Raw genomic sequence first — 24,709 nt, 5'->3', positions numbered from 1 at the left:
CTATACCTCCCAATTTTGTGCCATCCACAAATTTTATTAGCACACTTTGTGCCAAGGTCAGTAGTAAAAATGTTAAATAAGATTGGTCCCAAGACCGATTCCTGAGGAACTCCACTAGTAACCTCCCTTCAGCCTAACAGTTCACCTTTTAGTATGATCCATTGTAGTCTCCCCTTTAACTAGATCCTTATCCACCTTTCAATTCTCATATTAATCCCCATCTTCTCCAATTTAACGAATAATTTCCCATGTGGAACTGTATCAAATGCCTCACTGAAATCCAGGTAGATTAGATCTACTGCATTTCCTTTGTCTAAAAAAAGTCAGACCATTCTCAAATTATCTTGTAACTAATTTAAAAAGACAGCCAGTTTTTGGATATTATAATTATCTAAGTCACTATCGCTCTTGAGAAAAATGACTAGTTAATTCATTTTTTGGCTGAACACATGACATTCCTACAGAGAAATGTTAACATTCTGAAGCATAAGGCTGGCCTACCTGTTTGCGCATCACATCTGTAGCTTGCATAATATAGCGAGGAGGTAGTCCATGGCTCCGAGCAAGAATTATAGCCTGCTCCAGAGTGACACTCAGAGTGCAGCTGCAGTGAGAGACAGAATTAAGTCAGGTATCTGTTGTCATTACATCTCCTAAACAGTTACTGGTTGCTCAAAGAGTATAGATCAGAATCCAAAAACATATATCTAAGTTATTATATAGACAGAAATGTTCCTTAAAAACCTGCAGAAAGCAACATAAATGTACAATGATACAGCTACATACTAGCGCAGGCAAGAAACACACTCATCCTGGAAGTTACTTAAGAACATAAGAATGGCCCTACTGGGTCAGACCAAAGGTCCATCTAGCCCAGTATCCTGCCCTCTGACAGTGGCCAATGCCAGGTGTCCCAGAGAGAATAAACAGAACAGGCAATCACCAAGTGATCAACCCCCTGTTGCTTATTCCCAGCTTCTGGCAAACAGAGGCCAGGGACACCATTCCTGCCCATCCTGGCTAATAGCCATTGATAGACCTATCCTCCATGAATTTATCTAGTTCTTTTTTGAACCCTGTTATAGTCTTGGCCTTCACAACATCCTCTGGCAAGGAGTTCCACATGTTGACTGTGTGTTGTGTGAAAAAAACACTTCCTTATGTTTGTTTTAAACCTGCTGCCTATTAATTTCATTTGGTGACCCCTAGTTCTTGTGTTATGAGAAGTAGTAAACAACATTTCCTTATCTACTTTCTCTACACCAGTCATGATTTTATAGACCTCAATCATATCTCCCCTTAGCCATCTCTTTTCCAATCTGAAAAGTCCTAGTCTTATTAATCTCTCCTCACACGGAAGCCGTTCCATACCCCTGATAATTTTTGTTGCCCTTTTCTGAATCTTTTCCAATTCTAATATATCTTTTTTGAGATGGGGCGACCACATCTGCATACATTATTCATGATGTGGGCATATCATGGGTTTATATAGAGGCAACATGATATTTTCTGTCCTATTATCTATTCCTTTCTTAATTATTCCCAGCATTCTGTTTGCTTTTTTGACTGTTGCTGCACATTGAGTGGATGTTTTCAGAGAACTATCCACAATGACTTCAAGATCTCTTTCTTGAGTGGTAACAGCTAATTTAGACTCCATCATTTTATATGTACATTTGGGATTATGCCTTCCAATGTGCATTACTTTACATTTATCAACATTAAATTTCATCTGCCATTTTGTTGCCCAGTCACCCAGTTTTGAGAGATCCTTTTGTAGCTCTTCGTAGTCTCCCTGGATCTTAACTATCTTTAGTAATTTTGTATCATCTGCAAATTTTGCCACCTCACTGTTTACCCCTTTTTCCAGATAATTTATGAATATGTTGAATAGGACTGGTGGGGGAACACCACTATTTACCTCTCTCCATTCTGAAAACTGACCATTTATACCTACCCTTTGTTTCCTATCTTTTAACCAGTTACCAATTCATGAGAGCACCTTTCCTCTTATCCTGTGGCAGCTTACTTTGCATAAGAGCCTTTGCGGAGGGACCTTGTCAAAGACTTTCTGAAAAGCTAAGTACACTATATCCACTGTATCCCCTTGGTCCACATGCTTGTTGACTCCCCTCAAATAATTCTAGTAGATTGGTGAGGCATGATTTCCCTCCACTAAAAACATGCTGATTCTTCCTCAACAAATTATGTTCATTTCTATGTGTGACAATATTGTTCTTTATTATAGTTTCAACCAGTTTGCCCGGTACTGAAGTTAGGCTTACAGGCCTGTAATTGCCGGGATCACCTCTGGAGCCCTTTTTAAAAATTGGCGTCACATTAGCTATCCTCCAGTCATCTGGTACAGAAGCTGATTTAAATGATAGGTTACAGACTACAGTTAGTAGTTCTGCAATTTCACATTTGAGTTCCTTCAGAACTCTTGGATGAATACCATCTGGTCCTGGTGACTTAGATCTGTCACCTAAAAAGAATGGCTCAGGTTTGGGAACTCCTTCATTTATTTTCTCCGCAATGGCCTTGAGTGTGCCTTTAGCATCTTGATCGTCCAGTGGCCCCCTGGTTGTTTAGCAGGCTTCCTGCTTTTCATGTACTTAAAAAAAATTTGCTATTACTTTTTGAGTCTTTGGCTAACTGTTCCTCAAACTCTTTTTTGGCCTTCGTAATTGTATTTTTACACTTCATTTGCCAGTGTTTATCCGCCTTTCTATTTTCCTCACTAGGATTTAACTTCCACTTTTTAAAGGATGCCTTTTTGCCTCTCACTGCTTCTTTTACTTTGTTGTTTAGCCATGGTGGCACTTTTTTGGTTCTCTTACTATGTTTTTTAATTTGGGGTATACATTTAAATTGAGCCTCTATTATGGTGTCTTTAAAAAGTTTCCATGCAGCTTGCAGAGATTTCACTTTTGGCACTGTACCCTTTAATTTCTGTTTAACTAACCTCCTCATTTTTGTGTAGTTCCCCTTTCTGAAATGAAATGCTACAGTGTTGGGCTGGCATGGTGTTTTTCCTGCCAGAGGGATATTAAATTTAATTATATTATGGTCACTATTACCAAGCAGTCCAGCTATATTCACCTCTTGGACCAGATCCTGTGCTCCACTTAGGACTAAATCAAGAATTGTCTCTCCTCTGGTGGGTTCTGGGACCAGCTGCTCCAAGAAGCAATCATTTAAAGTGTCAAGCAACTTTATCTCTGCATGGCGTCATGAGGTGATATGTATCCAGTCAATATGGGGATAATTGAAATCCCCCATTATTATTATTGAGTTTTTTTTATTTTAATAGCCTCTCTAATCTCCCTGAACATTTCACAGTCACTATCACCATCCTGGTCAGGTGGTTGGTAATATATCCCTACTGCTATATTCTTATTATTAGAGCATGGAATTTCTAACCATAGAGATTCTATGGTACAGTTTGATTCATTTATGATTTTTACTTCATTTGATTCTATGCTTTCTTTCACATATAGTGCTATTCCCCAACCAGCACGACCTCTTCTGTCCTTCCAATATATTTTGTACCCTGGTATTACTGTATCCCATTGATTATCCTCATTCCACCAAGTTTCTGTGATGCCTATCATATCAATATCCTCATTTAATACCAGGTACTCTAGTTCACCCATTTTATTATTTAAACTTCTAGCGTTGGTATATAAGCACTTTAAAAATTTGTCTCCTTTAAGCTGTCTGCCATTACACAATGTAACTGAATGGAACTCTTTTTTATTTGACTGTTTCTGATCAGACCCTGCCTGTATTTTATCATTTTCCATCCTCTCGTCCTCACTAGGACAGAGAGATTCTCTATTAATAGATCTTCCCCTAAGGGATGTCCGAACCATGTGCTCCTCCACACTTGTCGGCTTTCCCCCAGCCCTTAGTTTAAAATCTGCTTTATGACCTTTTTAATGTTAAGGGCCAGCAATCTGGTTCCATTTTGGTTTAGGTGGAGCCCATACTTCCTGTATAGGCTCCCCCTTTCCCAAAAGTTTCCCCAATTCCTAATAATATAACCCCTCCTTCTACACCATCGTCTCATCCATGCATTGAGACCCTGCAGTTTTGCCTGTCTGTCTGGTCCTGCGCGTGGAACTGGGAGCATTTCAGAGAACGCTACCATGGAGGTCTTGGATTTCAATCTCTTACCTAGCAGCCTAAATTTGGCCTCCAGGACCTCTCTCCTATCAGGGCCGGCGCTTCCACTAGGCGACCCTAGGCGGTCGCCTAGGGCGGCAAGATTTGGGGTGGGCGGCATTTTGCCGCCCTCGGTGGCAATTCGGCGGCAGGGGGTCCTTCTGCTCCGGGTCTTCGGCGGCAGGTCCTTCACTCGCTCCGGGACCCGCCGCCGAAGTGCCCCAAAGACACGGAGCAGAAGGACCCCCGCTGCCGAATGCTCAGAGGAGGAGCGCTGCCGCCTAGGGCGGCAAAAACCCTGGCGCCGCTCCTGTCTCCTATCCTTCCCTATCTCATTGGTACCTACATGTACCACGACCACTGGCTCCTCCCCAGTAGGGCACTTACATCAACAGGAGCAAGGCTGTAATGTATACACTGACTTAATAGACATAAGGTCTACGTAAGCTGCCTTATGTCAACCTAATGCTGTAGTGTAGACCAGGCCCCTCCTGTGTGCAAAATAGACATGTTTTTGGACACATTACAATGAGAGGGAACACTGAACAGTTTACAGCTTTGATAAATGTAATTGCAAAGGTTAACAATTCTTTTGGCCAATTTAATTTCTAAAAGTGCTTTGATGTTATTTAATCTATGCAACTTCAGAGAGACTTTTTCACTTCATTAAGGAGAGGAGGACTTGGCCCTTAACTACAACTGGAGGCAACACTTTCCAAGTTTTTTTTTCTTTAATTTAAAATTAGCAGCCATGGTGATATCAAACTTCACTATTAGCTGTATCTGTACAATGCTCCTAAAAAAGACTGAGGGACACTACATAGTTTTCATAAATTAAATTTATCAGCCCTGATCCTCCATTCTGTTCAGTGGAGTTACAATGGCATAGAACTAATGTCAAATGGGAGACTGAGACCGAAAAGTGTGTGGGCCCAGAGCAAGTCACTTCAGTGAGTCAGGGACTCCCAGCTTTGTGCTCATTCTTCCAGACCACACTGCCCAATACATTTTTGGGAAGATGTCTTCAGTTTTGGGCCTCAATTCTGCTCTAGTTCAATCAAATGACAAAAATCTCAATGACTCGAGTGGGAGCAGGATCAAGTCCTTTGCTACCTTATTCAGTTATATCTCCTCATTTGATAACCACGGGGAGTACATTTCAGAGTGAAAAGTCCTGCCCTGAAACCATTCTGGCACCAGCACCAGACAAAAAACTAGGGACAATCAGCTTGGACACACCGGCTGACCTCATCTATTACGGTGAGACAAGGGTGGAAAGATGATTTCTCAGATAGCCAGGACAACAGCCACACAGGGCTTAGCAAATCGAAGTCAACTCCTTGAGCAAAGCCTATGTACTTCTTGGATAATGTAACACATACTGTTTGGCTGCACCACCTAATAGGTAGGTAGCTGCAATCTGCACCAAATGAGTTTCTCAGTAGTCTTTCAGTATACCACCAAACAAAGCACACTGCAGTAATCAAATCTTTGCATCCAGCAAAATGCATATATAAAATGTTTTCTCCTTCATAGACCTTTACAGTGTCTGTTCCCTAATATGTTAAAAAGCTAAAAAAAAGAATCCTCAGACACATAATTAAAATTTGTTTTCTATACACCTTTGGTCAAATACTGACCAGAAGATTTTGCATGGCTTGTATTATGCACACTTCCATGGACAATATGTTTCAATCAAATAATCATCCTGCTAAGCAGAAGATCTGTAGGAGGAAAAATGTGTGCACGTAGCTGATGCACTCATTTAAAAAAAGGTGATAAGTTTTAAATACCACTAAGTACATTTATGGACTGTAAAAGTTTCAAATTAATAAGCTTAGAAAGGAGATACTGAATTCAATCTTTTTCTTTATTAATGGATTTTTGTGCACAATTTAGAAACTAAGTGATTTCCTTCAATAATTAAATCAGTTCAATTCCCTAGTTTCTTCTATACACTGACCTCAAAGTTAACATGAAGCAAGAATCTATTGATCTTTGGTGATATATGTCATGATCTTTGATCTTATATGCTTTGGTTTAATACTGCATAACTATACTTTCTAAGTTCTGTTTCTGTTATGAAGAGCCTAATTGTCACAATGAGTAGCAAATTACTCCACAAGCACTCCATTAAATGTAATGAGACTGCTCAATGTGGCAGAATCATATCCCAAGTAATTTGTCTTCACAGAGAAATCGTATAACTCCAGTGCATACACTCGAGTACAGTACTTCACATGTCTGTTTATTAAATTATCTATTATGTGAGTATCTGTTACGAGCAGAAGGAAAGATATCCGATGTATTCCACATGTGAGAAACATAATTCAGTCAGAAATTCCCACATTAAGTTCACCTTGAAGAATTAACTATGGACAAGGATCTGAGATGAAGCTATCCATCATCTGACAAATGCTGAAACAGCAATTCAACTGAGTGCGAGGGTACAAAACACCTCCCCTTTCAACAACTAAGTGGTCAAGCAATTAAACTACCAAAGTGAGAAAAGTTAGGACAAACAGAAAATAGCATCATGAAGAACAACAGCTCAGACTACTAAAGAGATAGGTAACTACTGGCGTGTAACCCTGAAGTGTACAGAGCCAAACTGAAAAGCTGACTTGCTTCTATATATCTGCAGCAAAAAAGTAATAATAATTCTAAGAGGTACGTTTTCATCACAGCACGGAGAATTGGCAGTGAAAGCTACTTTAAATTGAATAGGAATGGCACTAACTATCAATATGCCTCTCTGAAAATGTAACCGTGCTTCTAAGATTGAAAACTAATGCATATAAACATACTCTTTTGATATATTCATTGCTTCTTTTCAAAAAGCACCACTAAGTCTTGTATTTGTTAAAATCTTTGGAACAATGTCATGACTTCATTTTAACAAAGAATTTTATTAAAGTTAAAATTTACGGTTGTGCATGATTTAGTTGTATTTGCTCTTGAGACACCAAAATGGCTTTGATGAATGGTTGCCATAAAAATAGAAATGATTTATTCATGTTATTTCTCAAATAATTAATGCATTAGTTCCTTATCAACCAGATAATAATGACTAAGGCTACATTTTAGTCACAGGTATTTTTAGTAAAAATTACGGACAGGTCATGGGCAGTAAACAAAACTTCACGGTCTGTGACCTGTCCATGATTTTTACTAAAAATACTCTTGACTAAAACGTGGCGGGGGGCACTGCCCGGGGGCCCCGCGGGTACTCGGGGAGGGCGGCCCAGGTGCTGGGGGGAAGGGGCGGGCAGCGGCACGTGGCCCAGGACCCCTGCTGGTGCTGGAGGAGGGGCAGGCAGCGGTTTCTGGCCAATGGGAGCTGCGAAGCCAGCACTCTGGGTGCAGGCAGTGCACAGAGCTGCCTGGCCATGCCTCCACCTAGCAGCTGAGCGAGGGGGATGTTGCCACTTCCGGGCAGCCCCCCAGGTAAGCGCCACCCAGAGCTCGCCTCACCCCATCCTGTGCCCCAACCCCCTGCCCTCTCCAACACCCAAACTCTGCTGCCCAAGGCTGCCCCAGCAGCGGCCAGTGCGAATGGCGCAGGGGCTGCCTGAGCTGCCGTTGAGCCAGGCGCACCGACCGCTGCAAAAGTCACGGAAAGTCATGGAATCAGTGACTTCCATTACAAACTCATAACCTTAATAATGACATAAAATAACTAACTTATTACATATTACCAGCAATAAAGCTGTAATTGCTTTATTTTGGTTGGATAACTAGATAGTTAAATAGACACATTCTATATGATAGATATTATAAATAAACCATTTAATAATGTTTCACTGAGCTGATTCATTAATAAATCAGTATTTACACTTTGGTACTTTTTCACAATTATTTAAATTTAGTTTTCTGCCAGTCATGGCATATAATTTACATACCAATATTTGTTTTTATTTCAAATAATTGTTTCGTTTTCTGCTTGAATTACATTGCACAAAATTTGTTTTGTGTAGTCAATTTTTTATAAGAAGCACGCTGACTGCCATGAAATGCTGCTAGCTGCAAAATGTTGCAAGCAAAATCAGCATGGCAGCCAAGTGCTGTAATAAAAAAAAAAAAAAAAAAGGAGGGGTGGGAGAAAAAACACAACAAACATCACTGAAAACTACCCACCAAGGATAGGTTAGAGAGCTAGGTATCTCACAACAAAGTTGTCAAGTAAAATAAAATGAACCAAATGCAAAACTAAACAAATGCACCTTGCATGTTGTTCTGAATGAATATGAAAAGCAGTCAGTTCCAGGTGTAAGGGGTCTGCTCGAAGAATACTCTCCTTGTGGTCTTGAAAAGATTAATACTAGGAACTTACAGCAGGAGTATCCCTGAATATATGGCATAAGGTATTCAGTGGCAAAAGCACTGTTGCCATATAAGGTCAGAGTCCAGCAAGGTTGAAGGGTCCCCAAGACCATTCAAAGATCTCTAGGCTTGAAATCTTGAAATCTTACAGGGAGCCAAAGCAGCTATGCAAACCATAAGAACCACCCAGCTCAAGGGTTAATAAGCAAGATTTATTTAAGGTTATAAAACAACTCAGAACCATATATAACCACTGTGTGCAACTGGTCCTTCAGCAGAAAAGAGACTAGATAAATCACAAGAAGAAAATAAAAGAAAAAAGCTCTTTTTAGAGTTCACCTAAACCCCACCCTAACATTCTGTCAATGGAAGCAAAAGTCCCAAATCCTCATACCTCAGAGTTTAAATGAACAAAAATCTGTTTCTTTCCTTTCTTCAGGTCAGAGAAACAGAAGCCCCAAATTCCCTTTCCTCAGCATTTAAACAAGACAGACTAACAAATCCCATGCAGGCAGCCTACTTCCCTCAACATCGTTGGCTTTCCAGGTATACCCAGCCCAGAACATCCTCTTTCTACTCTTTTTATAAGTTCCAGCTGGCTTCCTGCAAAGTTAAGGAAGTTCAATTACTCCTGGCCCCTGCCTATTTCTCCTAGTCTCCCAGAAGAGTCCGACACCAGAACCATGGGTCTTTCCTGACAATCCTGGGACCCAGGTGGGTGGTATGCCCAGTCATGATGTCTTCTATATAGTTGAACAACAACTTTGCAAACATCTTGTTGATCAAGTCTCCCTTAACAGAAAAGGTTGCATTACCTTTTCAATCATCAATATTCCCCAGCTCTGGGATTCATTTGTTTTTGATTGAATGGCATGCTGCTTGTTTCCCATTTGTTACATTTGTATATATAGACAACATAGCTTTTATAGTGCTCTTACTGAAAAAGATGAAAGATTAAAATAACTCAGAAATGGACTATTCAATGACAGGTTATTTAATGTAATTTGTCACCACATAGGAAAAATCAATTGGTGTTTGTGTACAGTACCATCTGAGCTGCCACTCAGCATGTTGTATAGAAACGTTACCTGAGTTAAAGGAATCTAAATAATAAAATCCATTCCCAGTTTTCAATTAGGGTTCTGGCTAGCTTATACTTAGAGCTTCATCATTAGTCTAACATCTCTTGAATAGGGATGATGAGATGAAACAAATTGGTGTAATATTTGGCACATCACTTACGGCTGTTGGGGATGTCAAAGTGAATTATATCCTGGTCACACGAATAAAGTATTTGAACAGGATGTACTTTGCTTAGTCTAATTAATTAAAACTCTAAAGCTGCTGCTCAGTGTTAAATTTTATATCATCATTCTTTTGATAAATTTTGCATAGTTACTATATGCTAACCATTTGACCGCTTTTTAAAATATAGATATTTTAAACATTTACTTGTTCTCATAAGACTTAAGTTAACTCTTATCCAGGAACTAATTATGTCAATATACTTATTAAATATGGCAGTTAAAATGTTAGCATAAAGTTTTCTTTTTTCTGATCTGAAGTTTTTAAGATAGTTCTTTATAATTCCTAGTGATTGTACATTAATTTGTATTTATTTATAATAATTATCTAAACAAGTGTACAGTAGACTAGAATCAACCTAAAATGAGCACATTACTTATTAGGATGTATTAAAATAGAGTGTTGACACTCCTGCCTGTGGATCTTGCTCCACTGTTATGTGAAGACATTGCCAGACCTTTTGTTAGATTCTAAGCCACACCCTGAAGGGAATGGTCCATGAGAACCGTCCTAGAGCCTAGACATATTTAAATTCGTTATTCGGGATGATGTAAGCATACGTAAGCATCACGATTTTTAGTCTATGTATAAGAAAGTTTAAATATGCTGGCTGCAATCTTGGTTTTAAAAAAACGCCTTTCATCTCATTTGCTCATGTGCTGAAACTTTACTGAGCATGATTTTTTTTTTCTTTCGAGGAGAGGATTGGACCAGTGGTTAGTACAGTTATTAGAAATGAAATAAGCAGGTAAGATACTAAACCAACCCTCCATTAACAAAAGAAAAAAAATGTAGTTACATGAAATGGGGGGGGCGGAAGTTGGCCATTCTGTTTGACACTAGTAGTAGGAAAAATTGAGTCATTATTTTAAAGGAATCCTATGAAGAGATTTTTGAAGAACATATTATTTCACCCTCCCATTGTGTCTGGTGAGAATATAGCTGTAGCAGGGGAAAAGGGGTAGAAAGCAATGGACATGCTTTGGTTTTAAGAAAATTTCATTAAAATTCCAAAGCAGAAGATAACCTCTAAACAGAGTTAAAATATTATAATTGGTCTAGTGGAGAATTCTGAGACTCATGTTTGGTCCTTTATGGACTTTGTGGTTAAGTTCAGTTGCCTCAAGTGTTATTATCATCTTGTAAGCAGAGTCAGGTGCTGATCCATTCATGTTTAGTGAAACATTAGTATTAACTTTTTCAAGATATGTCCAATAATCTTGGTGTCTGAACGCCTCTAATTTCATTATGAAAATACAGTATCTATCAATGCTTCTTTCTGGAAGCTATTGTGTTTGTTGGTAATGCTACTGCATCATGGAATAATCAAAATCTGCCTTGCCAGGTATTTTCAAACTTCAGCTACCAGCTGAGTTCCTGCTTGCTGAAACAGGAGACAGTAAATATATAGAGACAGGAGACCAATCGTGCAGGATGTGTTTTGTAACCCAAGCTACTACTTCCACTCAGGAAGGCCTCAAACCTGATGCCTTTTGGGTTTTTTACTAGTGTATGTTGATTTTCTTTAAACTTTTTCTTGGAGGGTGGGAGACTGGCTTCATCTTTCAAGAGAACAACTGCTAATTAGACTAGTCTCTGGCAGGGAAGATGACTCAGTTTCTGAAATAGATGAGAAACACATGATCCCAAAGAAGATTTCTTACAGAGGAACAAGTTATTTGCTCATAAGAAATGGTCATTATGAGCATTTCATCTAAGAAAGGAAACGCCTTTCTTTCTAAAGCATGAAACTGTTATCACCATGAACTTGATAAATATAAATACTCTTGGAGCAAACAAAATGCAGAAGGGAAGGCCCTTGAGTTAAGTTTCAATTGAGAACTGCAAACCAGAGACACATTTCATGATAGAGTTGAATAGGTGTGTATATATAGTCATATTTCAGATCTAAATAGGAAAAATGCCCTGATTTGTAGCCTTTAAGGTTTCTACCTTGGGACTTCAGTCCTGCATATGTAGATTTATTCAGGTTTTTAGTACAAACCTCTTTGGAGTTTGCTAGCTCCTGAAACAATGAACTGAGCCTCCAGGGGTCCAACCCTCTGGACTACAGCAATGGCTCCAGAGCCTCTGGACACCATTTCCCGGCCTGCTTAGGGTCCAGAGCAGGGATAGAATAGTCAGGAAACTTCTACAAAAGCCAATAGGGAATTTCTGATGGAGTGATTTACATAGACAATGTGCTGGGCCAACGAGGAGCCAGGGCTGGTCAGTCTCTCAGTTAGAGGGGACAAACAGCCTTGGAGACAGACAAAGGGATTCATTTTAGTTTCACTTTTGGACTGTTTGAGTTTGGAGCTGAGTTTGGGGCAGCACAGCTTGGGGTCAGGGAGTCTCTATTCAACTCTCACTCCTGCACAAAGGGAGACTTTGAGCTATTGTGGGATTTAGAACACGATTATGAAGTGCCAGTCCTGTGGAGATCAGCGATTAGAAGGGCAGAGAAGCAACCTGGTGCCAGCTACCTACAGTCAGCCAAGATCTCCACAGGGCTCCAGATCAGGGAGTCATGAGGGGACCCTGCCCCACTCAGGGCTGAAGAGACTGTAAGGGAACCCCTTTCTTTTTGTTTAAGCTGACCAATATTCACAGCGCTCCAGCACTCATTGCAGGACTTCTCTTCAGCCTCTTATCTGCCTGGAATGGTGCTAGAGAGGGAGCTGAGGGTCTGTGTACAGTGGTGAATGCAGGGATGTGGAGGATTTGTTATATTATTGATATTGTAGTGTTTTAGTTAATCTTAATCCTTTTCTTCCTTACAGAATTTGTTTCCTGTCCCTAGTAAAGCCCCCTGTGTTATATTGTTCTTTTGGAGTGTGGAATTTCATTGATTGGAGCTTGTAGTAATGTATTGTGTTGTTTGTGTCCTTGTGAATTTCCCAAGGGACAGCACCTTTGTTTCCCAGGCACAGATTGGAGTCACTTTGGGTGAAAGCACCAGGCACCGAAATAAAAAACTCAGGACTCAACCCATGCCAGGGGCAGAGACAAGCCACTCCGATTAACAAGCACCAGGGAGGTTTGAGCCAAGTCTTGGGGAAGGGGTAACATTAAATTCAAAATTAGCCTGTTTTTTGAGAGCAATGAAACCTGTTGAAGATAATACTGCCCTTTTCTCTAATTTTTAACAGGAACGAGTGCATCCCTCCATACCAGAGATGCTATTTCCAGAAATAAAATTTGTGAACACCCCTCTCTGTTGGAAAAGGGGAGTGAAAATAAATTCAACAGAAAAACCAGAACGGGGATCTAGGACTCACTCATCTGTCAACTTTTGCCTTTTTTCAAAGACTATACAAATGCTTTTAGAAGCATCATAGATACCCTATAATTCTACCTCAAATTTAATGCTATTATGTTAGTGGTTGGAAATTTTGCAGGTAGGCACTAGCTACAGAAGACCTCACCTTGAATACTGTTTGTATGCCAAGAAGTTGGACTTGTCAGGAAACAAAGAATAGAATTTTTAAAGGTTTGAATTGTCCTGTGCTTCTTGTCCGCTCAAGCTTAATAATGGTGTCAGGATAGTTCAAGAACAAACTTGGCCACCATATACATTAGTCTGAGGAGCAATCTCTTCAAATGAGTAGGAAAGAGTTTCATTTTTAAGTCCTTGGCAGATCAAATCAAGCTGTTATCCATTGGGAAACTGCAATCTAATTTATTTCATGTTGTAGAAGAATTCAGATTGTTCAATTTAATTCTTTTTCATCTCAAAATCAAAAGAACTTATACACAAGTTGATTCTAGACAGTTTGAAGGGGTCTATTGGATTTTTTTATATTGGTGTTTTCTGTAAGAAAGATTCGGATTCCTCCCAAAGCCCTGAGTACTGGAGAAGAAATACTGTAGGAAACATGAGAGTTTGGTTCTGCAGGTTGAAGTGAGGGAGCTATATATCAACCCAGGCAGTTAAACAGCTACATAATGCATAAAGGTGAAGGGAGCGAAGAGGAAAACACTGCACTGGAATCCTTTTTGGAACCATCCCACTCAGTCTGTTTTCATGCATTTCTCTGCACTTTTTTAAATTATGTGCTAAGCAGAATGATGTTTCAACAGATGAAACATGAAAGAGAACTGCATGTGACTAACATCATTCCTAATATGCATGTTAAAAGCGAACAAAGCAAAAATGTGTAGAGTATAGAAAGGGAATATAAATAATAATAAATAACAATAATAAATAAATATAGAAGGGGAATATAAATCAGAATTGTTATGGATTACTTGTTGGTTTTCAATGTGTTGTTTGTGCTATCTTTTAGGACAAGTTCCCACATCTCTATCTGCCTTTGAACTGTAACAAGCACAGTATTAAACATTCTATTATCCTAAATATTTATATTATGAAGAAAAAAAAGTTTATTTCCGTCTCAGTGAATAATGGATCATGAAAATATATTAAAAATAAATGGAGATAGGGATAGCAAAATTGAAGGGGAAAACCGAATATTTAACAAAGAGAGAGCAAGAGTGAAATCAAAGTATAGCTGACTACTCTTTGAAAGGAATGAGATACATAGGGACTCATTCTGCAATGCATGCTCATGCTGGCATGTACTTACTCATTCAAGTAATCCGGTTGAAGTCAATAGGTTTACTTACAAGATCAAGTAGTTCAGCATGAGTAACAGTTGCAGAACTGGGCCTCAAGAAAAGATCTTTGCAGCACAGTTTCATTGATTTCAGAAGTAAATTTCTCTAGTCAAACTTTTAAAAGAAAATGAATGTATAAAGGAGAATTGAGATGAGAACAACAAAAATATAGTTACAATGGAGCTCTGCGTTGCTGTTTGGGAGATCTGGGTTTGTTACCCATGAAAGGTGTGTTGCTCCCTGGACCTTCATGAGCTGGGCAGGCTTCAGGAGCACAATCAACCTTTGGCAGAACCTGTCTCTTCACTCAGCAGGACATCTGCTAGCCTAAACCCCGTGGCTTAAAGGAGCAGCAATTAGATGCTTTAAAGAAGGAAATCAAATACAGAAAAAATAATAAAGAACAGAGGTATCTCCAGAAGATTCATAATGGTTGTAAAGGACACATTCTCCTTTCTATCCACCTTATAAATAAACCCCAAAACGGCATTATTTGAATATTTTAAATAATTCATTTTAGTTTGTATTCCTACTAGTCTCCAAATTGAGTTCTGCAGCTGCTGCACCTAATTTTATTTTGGCATAGAAAGAGCTAGGGTCTGTGAAGCACAGTCTGTCTCTTCCCTCTGGAGCAGGAACTGGCATAATGATTCAATATTTAAAAGTGCTTTTGATCATCTACATTTGTACAGACTGATTACAACTTCAAATAAAATGAATACAGGCAAAGAAACCTTAGTATCATTTACTGGAGGATAGTTAATTGGCAAGTAGAACTGCAATGTTTTAACTAAATGAAGTAAAATTTAATAGACCATAACTAGTTATGATGAAAAAAGGCAAAATAAATCATAAAAACCAGATTCCTTAGAATCACATTAATTGTAATTCCTGATGTTGAATCTGCACAACAGATTCATTTTATGATCATTTATGGGGAGGTTGTAGACATATATCACAAAGGACAGTGAAGGTTAAAGGTACTTATTGCTCCCTGGTTCTTGTTCAGCTGATTGAAATATACTTGAAAAAGACTTCTGTCTGGAATAGATAATGTATTTCTAGCTCTAATGTCAATTGGCAAACATAAAAATCAAAGCAAAGTAATCACCAGCAATTCAAAATCCCCAATATTATCTTGGATACTGGAATGAAAATGTGAGCTCTTTCAAGCTGTTTTAGCCTAGTACAATGTAAAAAGCAATTTAACTTGGATCACAGAGAAATTAGAAACCAAAACATTGCTGAGACTGAGGAGGTTATAAGTGATAATGACAGTACAGCCAAAGTCTGTAGTCCAGTGGTTTTCAAACTCTTCCATAGTGGGATGCCTTTTTCCATATTGAGACCCTGTCCCAGAACTTCCCTCCCATCTAGGCGGGATCTGGCTAGTACTCTCTCCCACCTTCCATTGAAAAGGAAGGGAAGGACAGTGTGGCCCCTCCCCTCTGACATCAGTTCAGGACCTCCATGTTAAGAAGGCATGCTCTAGTCTAGTAGTCAGTCAACAAAGTTTAACTAGAGAAAAGTGGGAAATCCAGATTTTTATTCTACCAAATATAGCCTGAGACACTAAATTCTGGCAGAGATGGGAATAATGGTTTGCTCAGCTCCCATTTCCCGAGAGTAGAAAAAAGGAGTGATCAGCACAGCATCCTGAACTCTGATACAGACTCCTAGACTGAGACTTAGGTCAGGCTCCATTAAGGATCTAACTTTGGAAACCTGGTGAAAATAAGTTCCAGGGGCCAAAATCTGGGGTTTGCATATTTAATGCAGACATGTGGAGACACGAACTAGGGTCTGTTACTGTCATATTGTTCACCTTTAAACTGGTAGGAGGACTGATCCATTGAAGAAGGTTTCTCTCAAAGGGTAGCCTACCCACAGGGCTAACATACAATATTTCATTAGAAATGAGAATTCAGAACTCCATGTGTCTAAGCTATCAGGTTTAGAAATAGAGGTCTCCTCTACAATTGCTTGCAAAGATTAAATCTCATTCTACCAGAACAGGGGCAAAAAACGTATCACTACTTTTTAGGCCACTATACTTCATGAGACATTTTATAATTTATGCATATGAATGGGCACTACTGCTGAGTGAATAATTCAAAGTGTACCATTTTTTCAAACAATTGTCTTTCTGTTCAAGGATGTCAAGTTTATGATTTTATCAAATACATCCCCATTATTTAAAGTTATATTCCCAATAATTCTGAATAATTCATGATCTGTAAGTTGTGCACTAGCTGTTCATTCTGCATATTTGATATTCATGCTGCTTTGATTGGACATGTGGATCACGTGGTATGTTTCTGCCCTCTGACTGAGCGTAACTCAAAAAAACCTACCACAAAAAACAGATTTTTGACAAAATATTCACTTTTTCTAATTCAAATTTCATTTTCTGTGAGTATGCTACAATAGCCATTTAAAATTCACCATTTTTCAAATATTTCTGCTAATCAACACTTTGTCTGTGTAGAATATTCTCAGGAAACTCACAAACCCAGTTAAAGTGAATTAATTAACCATTCAAATAAATATTCATGGTACTATGCCCATCTCTAATAAGCACCAGAAAGAGAATTATGCCCAAATAGAACCCTCTCTTTCTTCCCCCTATGAAAGTCTTTGGATGTTTGGCTATAGATAAAGCATATGCACACAAACCCATAATTCTCAGGGAAACAGGTGTCTAATATTCCTGTCAATAGGCCAGCCTGAATAATTCATGACCTTTCAATTCTTGGGGTCAATCCATTTTTAAGTACCACTGTTCTTACAGAATATGTGCTGGACAAGGCTGAACTGTTTAAATCCCTGTTCATTCTACAGATGACAGTCTCTTTCACAGTAACATTTTAAAGGAAAAATCAAGGAAAAAGGCACATGGGAGACAGAAGATGCTGCTCCTCATTGGAGCAGTGGAGGGAAAAGAAGGAAAGAAATGCTGCCCATATTTCCATTGGTTGACTAGGAGATTTAGCTGGAGTTATAACTTGGAAAACGGGATTCTCTAAATCATCAAAAACTTCTTACTTGTAAAAATGTTAAATCTGGATAAATAGCCAGAGTAAAGCATAAGGGCTTTATGGCCTTCTGAAAATGTCATGCTGATCCAGCTTATATAGTGTTCCCACATGCTAAAGGAAGGATAAACACAACCATCCTGCTCTGGTACAGGGGATGGTATTAAAAAATATCATCATCTCATATAACTGCCTAAAACAGAGTACTAGAGAGACAAGTGGATGAGGTAGACCTGCAGAAGGACCTGAAGAAGACCTCTGTGTGGTTTGAAAACTTGTCTCTTTCACCAACAGAAGTTGGTCCAATAAAAGATATTACCTCACCTACCTTGTCTCTCTAAAACAGAGGACAGTATACTTCATGCCACATACACTTGTCTGCCAATAATGCAGTGTCATACAAATGCACCATCAGATCTGAGCTGATAAAGATGGCAAGTCTGTTTCATAACATGCACTTATTGATTGTTTCTCTGATACCTTGCTGACCTTTTCCAGCTTGTCATGCCTGATATTCTGCATTGGACTGGCACTATACTGTTTTTCCAAAGTTCTTTTTAGAAAGATGGACATTACGTAAAATTAAAAAGAAAGTTATTTTTGTTATAACCCAACAAATTTGTAATTGATGCTGCTAAAATGAAAATCTGCTAAGGATCAGAAATTAATAGTGTAAGGAGTTTGAAACAGTGAATCATGAGAATGAACACACCATTTTTAAACTGACTGATAACTGGAATCTATAGTTTGTATCCTTATGTAAAAAAGGATCATGTTAGCATCAGCTTCAGGGTTGTATAAAGAACCATTACAGAATACGTACCTAATGATTATTTTCCTCAACTGTTATTCTTTCATGTTTGCTGTAATATACACAAAGTTCTAACCCTACCCCGCTGGTACTTACACATACTGTTTTCTTGAATGAATTTCACTAACATCCTGGTGATCTTTGTAAAATTCGTTATTTAGAAGTATGTTAAGGTCGCTCAGAGTTTAGTACAGTGCAGTATATAGCGAATCAATTGAAAATTCAAAATGTCAAGTGTCTGAGTTCATTTTCTGTAATCAAATTGGTCATGCCAAGTATGACCCCCACAATATAGTGCTTCTGGTTATTCTGGACCAGACCTGCAGTATTTGAGTTTTTGAGATCCACTGCTACTAAGATTCCCTCCAGTGTATAAAATGAACACTAGCTGTTAAAATGTCTTGCCTATACTGGAGTTCAGTATAAAATACACAATATATTATGCAAATAGGAAACCTTCCTTGTCATGCTTTAGAAATTTTAATATTTCTGCCTTGTACTAATTTGTAAGACGAATAATCTGTTGCAACTATACAAGCTAAAATTATATTGCTTATTTTGTCAGTCACTGCAACTACTTTTATCTTCCAGAATCTCACCATGAATAATCTTTTAAGAGTCCATTAGATACATACTAGTACACTCAGAAAAACATGGAATAAAAATTATTCTCCAAACTGGATTGCAATGACTGACTGAAGCAAAGACAGGTGGATAAATTGCCATACCGATGAACTCCACTATTGCACATTATGATGTGGCAAGCTCCAAGTCTGCTACAGAGTTCTGAAGAAACTGACAGCAATCCAACTCCAGAGGCACTGCAAGCAGTGTAAGCACAGGCCGCTGTGCGCTTGGATCGGATAAAAGACACAACCAGTCGGTAAAGTTCATCCAAAGAATTGAGGGGCCGCATCAGCTGCAAGCAAAGGAGAACAGAGAGATTTAGACAACATTTGCCATCAAGATGTATGTGAAGTTCTCTTCTGGGAGGGTGACAACTAAATTGTTTCTGAGTTTAATGACTCCAGACAAGAACAGATGAGCACTGTGGGCCAAACCCTGAGTCCAGCTGCTTTCAAAGCACAGATTTGAAAGGGCATGCGCAAAGCACACAATGTATTGTGGCAATATTTAAGACAGTTTTTTTAAAATCGGTATCTGGGTATTTTCATTGAATGTATAATCCCCAGACCCATCTCTACTGTGTTAGCCCTCTCCACCTGACTACACATGGGCAGGCCTTCTTCCAGGAGTATTTCCAAAGAAGGAATAATGCAGTGAAAGACAAATGCAAAGATAGGCGCAAACGGAGGAGTGCTGGGACTGATGCATGACCACTATGAGAAAAATCAGCATACAGGTAAGACAAAACTGTCCTATGTTTATGCAAACAGCCATTCACTAATCCTGACTAACTACTGAAAGAATATTAGAGTGACTAGGTGGGTAAGGTAATATCTTTTATCGGACCAACTTCTGTTGGTGAGAGAAACAAGCTTTCGAGCTTACACAGAGCTGTTCTTCAGTTCTGTAAGATCAAAAGCTTTTCTCTTTCACCAACAGAAGATGGTCCGATAAAAGATATTACCTCACGTACCTTGTCTTTCTAATATCCTGGAACTAACACAGCTACAACAACACTGCATACTAAAAGAATAATAGTAAGCAGTAGAACAGGAGTGAAGAAACCACAAACAAGAACAATTAACTTTGCAACAAAACTGAAAAGAAAGTACAGGGGTCGGCAACCTTTCGAAGAAGAGACATTTTTTTGTTTTTGTCTTTGACCAAAATATTTCGAGAGCCGCATCACACGCAAAGCTACTTATACAGTTAGAATTTATCAGCTAATAATAATTGAACATATTAAAGTTATTACTACTCACCAATACTTTTAATGCGACCTCTGCCATTTGAAGTTGAATATAAACAGGAGGGGGCGCTGGGCTTGGGCAGGGGATTGGGGTGCAGGAGAAGGTGCAGGGTCTGGGAGGGAGTTTGGGTGCAGGACGGGGTTCTGACATGGGGAAGGGGTGCAAGGTGCAGGCTCTGGCCGGGAGATGCTTACCACAGGTGGCTCCTGGCCGGCGGCGTAGCAGGGCTCAGGCAGGCTGTCTGCCTGCCCTGGCACCACGCCGCTCCTGGAAGTGGCTGGCTGCTGGCACGTTTCTGCACGCCCCTGGTGGTGAGGGGGAGGTGAGCTCCGCGTGATGTCCCCACCCCCAGCACCATCGTCACAGGTCCCATTGGCCAGTGAGAGCTGCGGGGGCGGTACTTGTAGGTGCGGGCAGCGCATGGAGATCCGCAGCCGCCCTCCCCACAAGGGGTACACAGAGACATGCCAGCAGCCAGACGCTTCTGGGAGTGGCATGGGGCCAGAGCCCTGCTGCACCACTGGCCGGGAGCTGCCTGTGGTAAGCACTTCCCAACCAGAGCCTGACCTCGCACCCCCTCAAAAAATGGCTGCCCGCAAGGGGGCAGCCAAAGAGCCACAAGGGGACAGCCAAAGAGCCCCATGCGGCTCTGAAGCCACAGGTTGCTGACCCCTAATGGTATCCAGATTGAAATGATACATATATAGAGAAAGAGTTTAACTGCATAATATTGAATTTATATATATATATATACACACACACACACACACACAAAGATAGGAAAGACTGTCTTCATGAACTGGTAACAAAAGGCAGCGTCTCTCCCACGGTGTTCGGTAAAAAAGTGAAATGAGGCTCAAGTCACATTGCAGCTCTTGTCATACAAAGCCCTGATTTTCTCTGCTCATGAGATACCTAGGGATTCCCATAGAGAGAAACCTGCTAACCAAAGAAAGAATATTTAAAAATCTAGACAAGCACTCCCTAATGGCAATTTTAATTCACCAGGGAAATGGTAACCTTATTTAGACTTATATTTACCTATATTTGAAAAGTACACTGATTTAACTAAAGTGATTTAAAAATAAATCTAGCTAAACCAATGCAAACTGCTTACATAGACTCACTTAACATAGTTTAATGTTTAGTTATATCAATTTAGCTTGCATTGGTTTCAACTGGTACTAGTTTCTAGTTTAGACAAGGCTTTATGAAATATAAAACTGTAGGCTGTAAAATGGATGTCAGATCAAAAGCGGATGCCATGCTAGGTAGTGCTTTAGGCATAAAAGGAGGATTTTTTTTCTTAAAATGGAAATAGGAATCCATTTTAGGGGCACCATCATGGGAAAGTTGTAAGGGCAACCTTGTGAGGAAAATCCTGAAGGGCCTGTTCTTTATGGGACAGTGCACCAAGTTCATTCTCCTGGGCACAGGGACTGTTGCCTGCAAGCACCCCTGACAGGACCCAAAGGGATAAGGCAGAGACCAGGCCATGGCTCTGCCCCTTTACTCTTTGCTAAAGTCAGAGGAAACAGATCGGCTTCACACGTGAGCATGTGCTGCATCTCCTGAAGCACAATATCTCTTAGGAGGGCAATGCTGTGTCAGACCATCTGTAATGCAGAGCTGGGACAAAAGCCATAACAGAGCCCTGAAAAAATACCTCAAAATAATTCAACTCAAGCCAAAAGAAAGGGATTAGGATAATGTGTAACATACAGAGTTTAATTAAACACTTAATATTATTGTTTACCTTATCTATATAAGCAGCTTTTGATGTTGAATTTGGAGGGAGGTTCGACTTGTCCAGGTAGAATGCCCTGAGATAATGAACAAACAAAACTGTTAATTGTTTAAAAGCCTCTATAACATATACTTTAAATATAACTGAAATGTCCTTTGATTTATGAAGGGTTTTTTAGACTTAAGGACATGAGACAAGTAAGGGCTGGAACAAATGAAGGTTAAAGGTGCACTAATGCTCTTCTTTTTAAAGAAATTATGAACATGTTTTTTCTTGGCAAGCTGCAGTATAATGGGTCACTGAATAACGTGCATCTGAGTGTAGACCGTGCAGCAGAACTTCTGCAGTGTGTTTTACTGCAAAGTTACTAGAAAAACTGGAATTGGTTATGGAAAATGATAATATTAGAGGAGCACCCCAAATGTACTAGGCACGGTGCAGACATATAGAAAGACATTGTCACTGCCCTGAAAGGCTACAATATAAAAAGAAACTAAAAAAAACTAAGAGTGGGGGAAAGATACACCATACAAGCAAAGTGAACAGGGTGATGACCGGAACTAACAATGTCTGTGTCAATTTTTATATATGCAACAAACTATCTTCAACTGCTCCTCTGCATAATTTCCACCCACCTATATGAAAATGATTTCATATATAAAGAAGCAATTGAATGCAAATATGGTTCATCAACATAAAAACAAAATGCAATGTGAAAGAGAAAGACCAACAGAGCCAGAGCCAACAGCTTAATAAAATTAATATTGCATAGGAAGTGTCTCTAGAACATAAAAAGTTCTGTCAAAGGACAGAGGCTGGTGTTCCATATGGTACACAGTATGCTCAGTTCGTGTTCACAGGCCTTCAATATTATCCTTTTTCTCCTCTGTCCTAAAACTGAATAACCCCACTCCTTTAGTACATAAGAACAGCCACACTGGGGCAGACGAACGGTCCATCTAGCCCAGTATCCTGTCTTCCGAAAGTGGCCAATGCCAGGTGCCCCAGAGGGAATGAATAGAACAGGTAATCATCAAGTGATCCATTCCCTGTCACCTATTCCCAGCTTCTGGCAAACAGAGGCTAGGGCCCATTCTGGCTAATAACCATTGATGGACCTATCCTCCATGAATTTATCTAGTTCTTTTTTGAACCCTGTTATAGTCTTGGCCTTCACAACATCCTCTGGCAAGGAGTTCCACATGTTGACTGTGTGTTGTGTGAAAAAAACACTTCCTTATGTTTGTTTTAAATCTGCTGTCTATTAATTTCATTTGGTGGCCCCTAGTTCTTATGTTATGAGAAGGAGTAAATAACACTTCCTTATTTACTTTCTCCACACCACTCATGGATTTTATAGACCTCTATCATATCCCCCCTTAGTCGTCTCTTTTCCAATCTGAAAAGTCCTAGTCTTATTAATCTCTCCTCACACGGAAGCCGTTCCATACCCCTGATAATTTTTGTTGCCCTTTTCTGAATCTTTTCCAATTCCAATATATCTTTTTTGAGATGGGGCGACCATATCTGCACGCAGTATTCAAGATGTGGGCATACCATGGATTTATACAGCGGCAATATGATATTATCTATCCCTTGCTTAATGATTTCCAACGTTCTGTTCGCTTTTCTGACTGCCGCTGCAAATTGAGTGGATGTTTTCAGAGAATATCCACAATGACTCCAAGATCTCTTTCTTGAGTGGTAACAGCTAATTTAAACCCCATTATTTTATATGTATAGTTAGGATTATGTTTTCCAATGTGCATTACTTTGGATTTATCAACACTGAATTTCATCTGCCATTTTGTTGCCCAGTCACCTAGTTTTGAGAGATCCTTCTGCAGCTCTTCGCAGTCTGCCTGGGACTTAACTATCTTGAGTAGTTTTGTATCATCTGTAAATTTTGCCACTTCACTGTTTACCCTTTTTCCAGATCATTTATGAATATGTTAAATAGGACTGGACCCAGTACAGACCTCTGGGGGGGAACACTATTTACCTCTCTCCATTCTGAAAACTGACTTATTCCTACCATTTGTTTCCTATCTTTTACGTAGTTATCAATCCCTCTTATCCCATAACTGCTTACTTTGCTTAAGAGTACTGGAGGAAAGGAAGCCTCTGATCTAGCCTCCCCTCACAGCACCTGCTGCAGAACCCCAATACTGTACAAATGGTTCAAAGAAGACTAACTTGTTATTAAGCACTGACTCATTATTCCCCATGACCCTTTCCTTACTTCCCAGTGACAGCTCACCATGTCACAAACATCCAATGCATGCTACCTACTAGTGGTAGCACCACTTCATCATCTGCCTGCTCATATTCATAGACCATAGAGAATTTTTATTTTTCCAACAGACGTATGAGTAGCATCACTTATCAGACACTATCACCAGCTTACCATCTATGTGGCATTATCAAATGTCAGTAAACTAATATTAAAGACTCCCTATCAGGAGCAATTGCTGGTTTCCTTTAAAGTCTGGCTGGAGCAATTTCATAGTGTTCTATTACTCTATGATGCTCATACAGCTGTTCCTGAATGTGCTGCATAGAAATCCATGGTGACAGCATATTTGACTTCACTTGGTGTCAGTGAAGGCCACTCTTGAACTTGGACTGAACATATTCTGAACAAGATGTTATGCAGAGCAGGGTAGAAGAACATGAGTGCAAATCTGTTGTAACAGCTTTACTTTTGAGTCACAGAAAAATGTTTATTATTACAAACAAAAAAACAATCTATTAAATTAATAACTGGACCTTGTCAAAAATGGGAACATTTTTGCAAACATTTTCAAGAAAAAAAATTGGGGGA

At 39.5% G+C, this 24,709-nt stretch overlaps 1 protein-coding gene across 1 annotated transcript in view; it reads right to left on the bottom strand.

Annotated features, from left to right (window-relative positions):
* Window positions 1–24,709, bottom strand: part of PREX2 (phosphatidylinositol-3,4,5-trisphosphate dependent Rac exchange factor 2) — a 288,646-nt gene that overhangs the window by 19,147 nt on the left and 244,790 nt on the right. Inside the window, exons 36-38 of the mRNA XM_026662446.1 lie at window positions 21,895–21,961; window positions 18,990–19,180; window positions 502–604 (exon numbers count right to left, since the gene is read on the bottom strand). Coding sequence (XP_026518231.1) covers window positions 502–604; window positions 18,990–19,180; window positions 21,895–21,961 — 361 coding nt within the window. The remainder of the gene's footprint in view (window positions 1–501; window positions 605–18,989; window positions 19,181–21,894; window positions 21,962–24,709) is intronic.

Source organism: Terrapene carolina, unplaced genomic scaffold, assembly GCF_002925995.2.
Source record: "Terrapene carolina triunguis isolate 2854851 unplaced genomic scaffold, T_m_triunguis-2.0 Scaffold58, whole genome shotgun sequence".
Lineage (NCBI taxonomy): Eukaryota > Metazoa > Chordata > Testudines > Emydidae > Terrapene > Terrapene triunguis.
The sequence above is the reverse complement of the archived record's forward strand: the minus strand, read 5'-3'. Positions and strand labels throughout refer to the sequence as shown.